We start from the raw sequence: 10,855 nt of genomic DNA on the forward strand, positions 1-10,855 counted from the left end.
TGCAAAGCGCCTTGGATTTTCCCTTCGTTTAGTGAACTCATGGCCTTTTTGAGCTCAGTTTGGGCACCCACCAGGTTTGTACCGTTGTCAGATCTGATATGCTTATCCTGACCTCTCTTGCAAACAAATCACACTTTGAGACTATTTTCCTTGCTACCGAGTTTCCCTTTAAAACCCAGTACTTTTTACGGAGCTCTGAAAGCATGTAGTTTCTCCCGCTGTGTCCAGAGCGTTCGTGGATGTGTCGTAGTAGGAGATCTGAAGTGTGAGCATCTTTGGGCAGAATAGAAGGGTGCTTGGTCTCATCAGGCATTACAGATCTGTGTAGGCGATCATGATGCCTTCATCCAGTATAGGATCGAGTCTACAGATCTTACTGCTCTTCTGCACTCTAAATGGAGCGGTTTCCAGTGCTGCCATTTCCACTGGGAATGATTGCTTTTGAACATAGGTGATGACTGACCTATCTGCCTGTGAGAGGTCTTCCACTGTGAGGAGCTGTCCACCAAGTGTGGGCCTGAAAGCGCTTAGCTCAGTGCTCCCCTTTTGGCTGCTCGAGCGGGTGGGGATGTGACCTGAGGAAAGCTCTTTACGCTTTTTGATAATCAACATCAGAACATTCTTCACCTTGAGATACCATGCCACTGCTTTAAGTAGCCTCATCCAATCAGAGAAGTATGAAATAAGATGGTCTGTGGCAGTTTCAATGCTTGCCACTGTTGTGAATACAGCAGCGTTTTTCCTGACCTCTGGGTCATTTTGCAACACAAGGTCAATGATTTTTCGACAGGCCAACTTTCCTTCGGCTATAGGAACTCTGGGACATGTATCCACCTTTTTTGCTGCATGAATTTGACTGCACTCATTCCTCTCGAGGCGTCATCAGCAGGATTTTATTTGCTGCTTACATATCTCCATTGAGATCGTTCACTATTGTCACGAATCAGTGACACTTTGTTGGCAACATAGGTCTTAAACCTAGTGTGGTCATTAACAATGTACTTGAGTACTGTTTGGCTATCCGTCCAGAAGACTGAGGGGTTTAAGTCCATGTGTAGTTCTTTCCTCAGCATTTTGTACTGTGTACTGTGATGTGCTTTAACCTGTTAAGTCCGGGGGGCAAACACAACAATAGCGCCGTCGGGGGCAAACCCAACAATATTCACGAAACTGTGTCCCTGGCCTTCTTAACATTTAACAACCTATTAATGTGTCATACCAACATAACGGGAAGAAACTCAGCTAACTGACGATATGAACCATTTTTACCTAAACAAAACATAAGTCTAACGCCAAGCGTCTGAATCAGTCCTAAGCGCAAGAGTGCTAACGCACTTAGCACATAACTCACGGTAGCAATATTTTATACTTCATGCTATCTGAACAAGATATCATATGAAAGCTGAGATTCCACAGATTCCATTGGATTCACTGTGCGACCAAAACTCACGGCAGCGAAAGCCAGGAAAGACAACACACAACATCATTTTACGGGGCCAAAACGGCAAATACGTCTTACCTTTGCTGTTTTCTGATCAGAAGGTGTGTTCAATGGCATTAAAACGCATATAAACGCTGCTGAAGGTTAATCCAATGTCTCTGTGTCACTTTGAAATGATTACTGATAATCCATCCTAACATTTATGGCAATAAACGTTTTTTTCATATAGAGTTTAACGGAGCTTCGGTTTTGGAAAAACTGCGTGCGCATCATTCTAACTCCTCAATGGTAATGTTTAGATGGATTTAGGAACCTCCCCTCGATTCTATTGCCTCTAACGGTTAAAAGGAGGTGTAAATCACCCAAATCGACCAATGGTTTCCAGAGATACGGCAAATACACCCAAATGACACCAGATGTGGTTTTCTTGTTCTAAACCTCTCTTCAAAGGTCAAATTTCACTTGTTTTGCATCAATCTTGACACAGGGTACTTATTCTATGTTATAGTTTGGATTTCTAAAGCTTTTTGGCTACTATCCCATCATTCAAGGGTGGTTTTCACTATAAGTAATTTTGGACGGAAACTATAATTTAACTTTTTTTACTATGTTCAATCTGAATTTACTTTAAAATAAAAAATATCTATATTGATTCTGACTTTTCTACATCCAACTCACAGGTTTATCATTGCTTTGAGAAAAAAGATTATTTATTTACCCCTTTTAGAAGGGAAGTTATTTGTTCTGGGAATGTCATTTTCGAGCCTGAGACCTGAAAAACAGGCTTGGGGCTTAATAGGTTAACATCCTCCCATGGCTCTAACAGCTTTGGAGCATTTGTGCCAACTAATAATTCCACTTTAGCACTGATACTGGGAAGTTTGACTTTGTTCAGGTACGCCCACTGCGTAAAGTCATTCTGATTGAGAATGCGACTTGAGGTGACTGGTATTTATTTCTGGGTGAAAACGTCAGGAAGAGGTAAGAAGTTGTTACTGTCCAGTGCTGAAACTTCAATTCCAGGTATGACATGAGATGGCACCAGTTTTTCTGATTCATTGTGCTTAACAGAATATGTGTTTTTCTGCCTTTCAGATTGAGTTTAGACATTAGTGCTTCGGAGCAGAAGGTAGCGGTGGAACCAGGGTCCAGGAGGGCATAGACTTGCAAGACTTGACTGCCTTTTGCTGCCTTAACTTGAACTGGGACAATGGACAGCACATTCTTTTGTTCTCCGGCCCCTATGTGGCCACATAACTCTGCTGTGGTTCTGCCTGCTACTCCAGAGGGCCTTTCAGTCTCTTTAGTCGGACCATCTTTAACATAGATGTGCAGGGCACTTGGGTGGGCTTGCTTGCAAACTCTACAGGTGAGGCGTTGTTTACAGTCTCTACTAATGTGGCCTGTGGAGAGACAGCCAAAGCATATGCCCTTGATCTTTACAAAGTTCAGCTTGTTCCTATATGTTTCTTCTATCTATCTATATGTTCACACAGTTCCAATGTGTGCCTACAGAAGGGACAGTAGGGTTCAGGCTCTTTTTCTTTTGGGGAAATAGTGACACCTGTGGCAAAACTACTGCCAGACGACTTTGAGATCTGCGACTTAACAGGAAATCTAGTCTTTGTCCTTGTGGCAGAGTTGGCTGTGTGTTTTGGGCCTGGGGTATGACAGGTGGAATATTGTGCACTGAGGTTGTTGTGGTTGTTGTTGATGCTGATCATTAATGCTGTCTTCAGGATGAACATCGGGCCAACTGTGAGTATTATCTTCACTAACATTAAAAAAGGGAAAGTGAACTGGGGCCTTGCTCCTAACAACTGGAACACTTCTGTCATAAAGATGAAGTGAAATATCTGGCTTTGTATCTACAAATGCTATAGCTGCTGCTATAGCTGCTGCTTCAGCCTATACAGGGCTAAGCCTAGCTAATTCATTGTCTTTAAGATAGTTAATTTTGGCTGTGTTGGCTGTTATTTCTGTATATAATTCTATTGTTTCTCTTCCTTTTTTAACATTTGTTCCTGTTCTTCAATGGCGTGTTTTTTTTGTAACATAGAAGCTTTAGCCATTAAGGCTGCTCTCTCTGCCTCAGCATTGATGCGTAATGAGGAGGAGGAAGAGGAAGAGTGGCTGGATTTTATAGACCTCATTGAGTGTGTATCCACATCGCTCAGACCCCCGCCTGCATTTGCATATTCACCTTCCTCAGATGGCAGACCTCCCACTTGAGGGAGAGTAGAGGAAACTTCAGTCAAGTTAAGTGAATCAGCATTTTCTATGTCTGCAATCCATTTTGTAACGCTGGCAAGGAATGTGATTATGTGAGTATATCTCGGCTGATACCATTTTTCATCGTCCTCTTTTCTTGCGTTCTCATCCAACATTTGCGCATACGAGACATGCAAGGCTTTAAAATCATCCAAAAGTTTGTTAAACGTTATCATATTCCCTTTGACTTCATCGAGGTATTCTTTATCTGTCGTTAGGTTGTTTACAATGTTTATTCTCTGTGTTAAATGCAAAGCTTTTCCTGATCTAGATGAGCGCCGCAGCCTCATCCATGTCTTTAACAGGAGTCGAGTCCGCCTCATCAGAACTTGCCATCTTAATACAAAATAAACTTCCAAAAAGTCTTCAACATAGAAACAGTTCTTGTTATATCCGTTATCCTTGTATTTCATAACTAAACTCAGGTTAATTCATAAGTTCATTCATAAGAGGCCGTATTTCACCGCTGCTCTCTTTTTCTTCAACGTCACAGAAAAGTTGACAAATACAGGGATGCAAACTTGTCACCTTTCGGCGAAATTCGCCGTTTTGAATCCAAAATAGGTAGTTTGTGTGATTCATGTAGATCTGCAATAAAAATATTTTTGGGGTATGGGGGGGGTCTGGGACCCGGAGTAATCTGCGGCCGCGAGCTGTTATGTGCCATCATGACACGCATGGTGTTCTTTTTTTATATATTATAATGAAGCGCGAGCTGTGTGCTTGAGTCTTCCTGCCGGTCGGCTCTGCTCATGGATGTATAATAAGGCTCTGCTGCTCCGGGATGAGGGGCTAGCTTCAGCAGCTACATTACCTACGGGTGCGTTCGTTAATATTAACTGTGCGGTCCGGAGTCACTGTGGCACAGACTGGACCGCTGGTGAACAGCTGTTAGAACGGGCCGTTCAGGTGTTCAGAGCAGAGCTCCCTGTCGGAGCGGCAGAGCGTGATGTGCACTGAAAAGTGTTCCTGTCGCAATATTATCGTTGAGCTAGCTAACTAGCATACATTGTCACTATCTGCTAACGTTAGCTTTAGCCTTCGTTTTCAAATAGTTTTTTTCATAGGCTATAAACGGAGGTGGTATAAGTATATATCTTGTACTTGAGTAAAAGTAGAAGCACTCAGATCTTGTACTAGAGTAAAAGTAGAAGTACTCAGGTCTTGTTCGTAAAAGTAGAAGTACTCAGATCTTGTACTTGAGTAAAAGTAGAAGTACTCAGGTCTTGTACTTGAGTAAAAGTAGAAGTACTCAGGTCTTGTACTTGAGTAAAAGTAGAAGTAGAAGTCCTGCATTCAAAATGTTCCTCAAGGAAAAGTATTCTCATCTAAATATAGTTAAAGTAGCGACAGTAAAAGTAGTCGTTGTGCAGATTGGTCCATTTCAGAATAATATACAGTAGGCCTATATGATATGTTTTATAATGATTGATCATGAAAGTGTTCTCAAAGCTGGTAAAGGTGCAGCTAGTTTGAATGACTTTATATACTGCAGGGTAGCTTGTGAATTGACTCCAGGTGGAACTAAAGTCTGATTTAACACTTGATTATATTTCACATCATTCATCCACATCTGTAAAGTAACTAAAGGTATTAAATACATGTAGTGGAGTAGAAGTACACCATTTACCTCTGAACTGTAGAGGAGTAGAAGAACAAAGTAGCAACACATTGAAATACTTAAATAAAGTACAAGTATCTCAAAATTGTACCCAAGTATAGTACTTGAGTTTATGAACTTAGTTACTTTACACCAGTGGCTATAAAGATAGAAAGACTAAGCCTTGCACAGAGGCATGAAAATACATTTTCAAAATGCTCAACAGTGCTGCCAAAATTATAAACTGACTGCTACACAATTCAAATAAATGCTTTTATACATTTCTATTAGATGTGAATCTTTGGCGTTTCTGTTATTATTAACTGCTTTAGTTGTTCTGACTGCTAATATCCTGTTATTCCTCATTTTAAAGCCAATATTCCGTGGGGTCGGGGGGGGTCGGATCCTTGTCACCTTTTTCATAGCTGATGAGTTTGCATCCCTGAAATAAAAGATTCACTGTCCATAAACACAAATATCAGTTTCCAAACACTTCAGGTATTTCTTCCAAATGAATAATCCTTCAGTGATGTTTGATCTGAAAGCACATACCTCCTCCGAAGTGTTTCTTTGTTTACTCAGCCACGCGTCGGGCCGGCGTTTCCTTTGTCTTTGATTCCTTTGATCCTCCAATAGTCCTCCAGTTTCCAATCACAGCTCGTCATTGACTAATTGTAGTGGCCAAAATCCAACAGTTTGTCTTATGACTCCATATTTCAAAGGTTATTTTTCCTGGGTCTGCTGCTATGCGAGCTTGGCTTTCAATGAAATAGACAAGGACTAAAATCCTTACTCTACGACTGCGCTCCTCTTGCAGTGCGTAAGCTTTGCTGCGCCATCTCTCCATGAGCTTGTATGGTAGCTTAAGCACAATGCTTCTCATGTTGGACACTGTGGGTGTTTCTCAATCACGAGTACGCTTGCTTGGTAGCACATGTCTGCCGAGCATCTTGCTTCAGAAGCAAACCAAGAATACTTCCTTGCATTTGGAAAACAAAGAGTGGAACAGGCTAGCAAGTGTGCAGGTGTGTGTCATATGAGAGGCCCCGCCTTACATTTTCCGCCACAGATTTGGGGAAATTGGTCCGTGCGCAAAGCATTGTGGGGATTTTAAGATCGCGGAGTCTACACATGTGCAGCCTCGAAATTTCTCCTAACAAAGTACGCCGGGCTCGGTAGATTTTCAAGTATGCTGGAGATTAGAACAGTACTTCGGCGGCACTCGATGACGTAGTATGCTTGAAATAGTGGCTCTGCATCAGCTTTACTCGCAATTGAGAAACACCCAGTGTCTAGTTCCTCCAAGTACTCCATTTCCTCCATAGTGTTGAAACCATCAACATACTTAGAAACATGGCCTAATCCTGCGACCTTGAATCCTCAGATTTAACTTGGATCCTCAGATGTAACTTGGGACCCATATTATGTCTCTCATTAGCCAATTTAACCTACCATTACAATTATAAACGGTAATTTATTTGTAAGTTGGTAAACTTACAAAATCGGCAAGGAATCAAATAATTATTTCCTTCACTGTAAATTGATTATATTATGGTCATTTTCATTCAGGCTGATCATTTTGGAGCGTTGGGTTTAACAGCCTACTGTAACAAGTTATTGTAATTCTTCCTTAAAAAATGAAGCCTTGTCGATGTTAAACAAACCCTATGATCATATCCTGGATTATGAATTCAAAATTCAGGATATCAATAAATGTAGACGTTAATAACTAAATGAATAATATAAAGGCATTCTGCGGGTAGAACAGAGGCCTGTACTACGAAGCTGGATTTTCGCTTAGCCGGCTAAATTCAGGGAAATCTCGGGCTTTCCGGTCCTACGACGCTGGTTCTCTTTTTAGCAGGCTAGATTTCCATGGTAACTTATGCTGAGCGGCAAACCTGCTCCGGAGCAGGTTAGGTGGCAGGCTAAGAGATCAACTCAGTGAAAGCACCGCCTGCTGACCAATCAGAGCTCCGTGTGCGGAGTTTAAAGCTATCAATTCATATTACAGGATAGAGGAAATACAGAAAAACTGCCGTTGCAGGAAAGACAGCCGGCCAAAATCAACTGACTGTGTGAACGTGAAAATTAATACAATATCCCCTCCCATCTTCAGAGCAATCTGACTATTATAATATTAGCGTTAAGAAAGCTTACTTAAATATCTGCCACGACATAAGTAACCGGATCAGAGTAACATTAAGTACAGTCCGCGGCACTGTGAGTGCAGACGTCGATGTGTGCCATTATCATTCATATCATATCACATCATAATGTATCATATATTTCCTTATCTGAGTCAGCTGAGCCGTATCTGGCCGTGCAACACTCACAGTGTCACATACTGTATGCAGAAGTATTATTTTAAGCAACACATTAAATTGACGAAACACTCGAGTCAAATTCTCCTAATTAAAGTCAGATCCACTCGTGTCTTGGACGGGGCAGTGATTTCATAAACCTGTTAATGTACGCATTCAAACACTTTTTCTTTTACCAGCTGTATTCACCTTGCAGGTGCAGCTATGTGGCTTTTATCCTGGATAAAGTGTTTAAGACATGGATGTTTAAAGTTTAACTTCTTCATATTTGACTAATATTAAAGTTCACTTTTCATTCAGGAAGTATGACGCTGCGCTGTCAGTACGGTTGTCCGTGTTTGAGATTGGTCGAATGCTCCAAATACCACCGCTTTCATGTGAACGCGCACCTAACTAGATAGGACACGGCTGGCTTGAGCGATCCACTTGATAACCGGCGTCGTAGTACAGCTTAGCGCCAGCGCGTATGTTTTGGCTTAGGCCAACCGGCTAACTCCAACATATCCAGGTTAAGTTGAACCAGCTTCGTAGTACAGGCCTCTGGTCCGCTCGGCAGGACACCGAATACCTACAGAGAGCAGGGGTTATTAATGTATGGTGTGTGTGTGTGGAACAGGAACACACTGCTGCTGCTCTGGCGGAGATAACTGTGTCTTTTATTAGTAGCAGATCAGCGAACATGTGTGCAAACACAAACTGTCAAAACTCTCTGCAGCGACTGACAGCCGATCAGTGATGCTGCTGTCATCACAAATGGACGTCACTTCACGTGACGCTCCGAGGAAAGGATGTCCGATTGCTCTTAAAACACATTTCCTTGCCTCCCTCTCTCTTCTCGTGTTTCCCTTGCGTCTCTCAATGCATCCCTGGAGGGAGGGACTAAGACGCAAGTGAGGGACGCAGGGATGCAAGCTAAGCGACTTGGCATGCAGGGAGGGATTCATTCTGTTCTGTCCTCCTACATCCTTTCAGGCAGTGGTGCATCTCCAGCTCCACAATGGTGTCTCTGTCTGCTTCCTGTCTACCTGGAAGGACTTCTCAGATTACATCACCATGACAACCAAAGCTGTTGCAGAAGCCCCGTTCAAGTGAGTGCTTTTAGTTTCTCCTGTTTTTGTTCGACACTCATTTTTTGATGAACACTAATTTCTTTCTGTTCCTCTGTGTTTCCAGGCAAGAGAGGGAGAAGACAGGCTTCTCCTTCTACCTCGAGAGTGAGTGGGCGGGGGGGGCAGCGGGTGGATAAGGCTGGGAAGGGGCTGCTGCAGGTGTGGAGGAGACAGATCCAGCAGCTAAACAGAGTCAGTCCGGACATGGCCTCCGCCCTCCTGGCAGCGTATCCCTCCCCACAGCTGCTCCACAAGGTACACAGGACTACATAGCTTTTCTCTTAATATCAGCCCATCACTTCTATCTGGTAAAATCACAAAACTACCATAAAACCTTCCTCAATCAATGGATCAGTCTACAGAAGAAGTAAGACATCTTACATAGACTGTTGCCTGTAGAGGTTATGGGATTTCGTTCATCTATTCTTTGTCTGTTCCTACACTTTTTACATTTCCTGCATTTTCTTTTCTTTGTTATGTTTTTATTTACTGATTGTCCTGCAAGGATCCTAACAGTTTTTATGAAGCAGCTTCTGATCTTACTCCAAATGTATATTTTATGAAATAAAGGCAACACGGGAGAAAGGTCACATTTAAAGAAACACATCTGAACATATTGTACATTTTCTCTTTTCGTTTATATTAAATCATTATCTGTCTCCTGCAGGCCTACAGTCGATGTCAGAGTGAGCGTGAGAGTGTTTCTCTGCTGTCTGAGCTGCTGATCCGCAGAGGAGAAGGCGTTACCTCCACGACCCGCCGCGTCGGCCCTGAGCTGTCCAGACGCCTCTTCCTGCTTATGACCTCCTGTGACCCCGAGAACACCCTGGACTCCACCGTCTGACCTTTGCCTTACATTTGTATCAACATCGGACTTATCGCCCTCTCTGTTCACAAGATGGAGTTTCATACTATGCAGTTAGAATTCTGTTTTAATTACATTTCTGTTTTATTTTTACATAAAGTTATTTTAATTAAAAAATCTAATTTCTCTTATCAGATTTCGCTCATGTGACCGGTTCATGCCAAATGTACACTCGCCATGCCCGCTCTAGAGATGGTGGGAAACATAAATATACATAGCCTTCAGTTTAATAAATAATGATGATGAAGTAGAAAGTAAAGACAGGAGTCCCAAGGATAATTCTCTAGCTTCAGTCGGCTATCTTACATGTAAGAGAAGTAGCAAATTACAAGTTTGTTTGCGTTGTTACTAAGGAGATATTTAAAATACTTGGGTAAGTTAATAGATAGCAGTAGCTCCCTGTAAAGCTACTGTAGCAAACGGCATTGGGATCTTCTTCCATATCTGCAGATAAAGGCATCCTTATCATGGCTATGTTCTTTAGAGCTTTCTTGAATCCACTCTCATTCACTCACTAAACTTGATATCGATGTTGTCCCTCAGCCGCGGGTATACAAACTGCTTTGAAGCTAGTGGCCCTAAATATAGACTGTGCAGTAAGCAAACATTGCTTATCCAGGGGTTATATATCTGTTCAAGTAATCATTTAAAAAAAGGTTTTGAAAGTTTGAAGCTTTGTTTTGGTTTCTTTTCACAATGAATGTTATGTTAAGTAATGTTTAGTTTTCCACCACATTGGCAAAAATGACCAAACCAGTGTGAGCTTCCTTCTGTGTGGGACAATATCTCTGATGGGGTTTCATTCAGCAGCAGTGGTCGCGTTAACTGAATATTTTCCGTCTATGAAGATTTTTTTGTAACAATGACGGAAAAATCTGAAAGCAGTCTGTCATTTTGACAGATTAGAACAAACTCGGAACAGCGCCAAAATGTCCACCAGCGGCTCTAATTATATTACATCCTTAGTGTAGACTGAGGGCGATCTACTGTACTCTACTGTATTATTTAGTAATTCACACCCCTGTCCAGTTGGTGGCGAGTGTGCATATTAAGTAGCTATTGTCTAGTCTTGTGGCTGAGGAGGAAAGATGGCAAAATGTTCTGCGACATCTGTAGAAAAGCTAACATGAGTAACGGATAGAGATGTCCCGATCCGATCACGTAATCGGGGATCGGAGCCGATCACGTGATTTTCAAAAGATCGGAATCGGGAGAAAAAAAATCGGGGATCGGGAACTTTTTTAT

The 10,855-nt window shown here is 42.1% G+C and overlaps 1 protein-coding gene across 1 annotated transcript in view; it reads left to right on the forward strand.

Annotated features, from left to right (window-relative positions):
- The window catches only part of eme1 (essential meiotic structure-specific endonuclease 1), a 28,117-nt gene extending 17,835 nt beyond the window's left edge, over positions 1–10,282 (forward strand). The window contains 4 exon segments of the mRNA XM_034132023.1: positions 8,609–8,724; positions 8,810–8,861; positions 8,863–9,000; positions 9,413–10,282. Coding sequence (XP_033987914.1) covers positions 8,609–8,724; positions 8,810–8,861; positions 8,863–9,000; positions 9,413–9,589 — 483 coding nt within the window. The 3' untranslated portion in view covers positions 9,590–10,282.
- The last annotated feature ends 573 nt before the right edge of the window (positions 10,283–10,855 follow it).

The sequence above is a fragment of the Trematomus bernacchii genome, unplaced genomic scaffold, assembly GCF_902827165.1.
Source record: "Trematomus bernacchii unplaced genomic scaffold, fTreBer1.1, whole genome shotgun sequence".
NCBI classification, from domain to species: domain Eukaryota; kingdom Metazoa; phylum Chordata; class Actinopteri; order Perciformes; family Nototheniidae; genus Trematomus; species Trematomus bernacchii.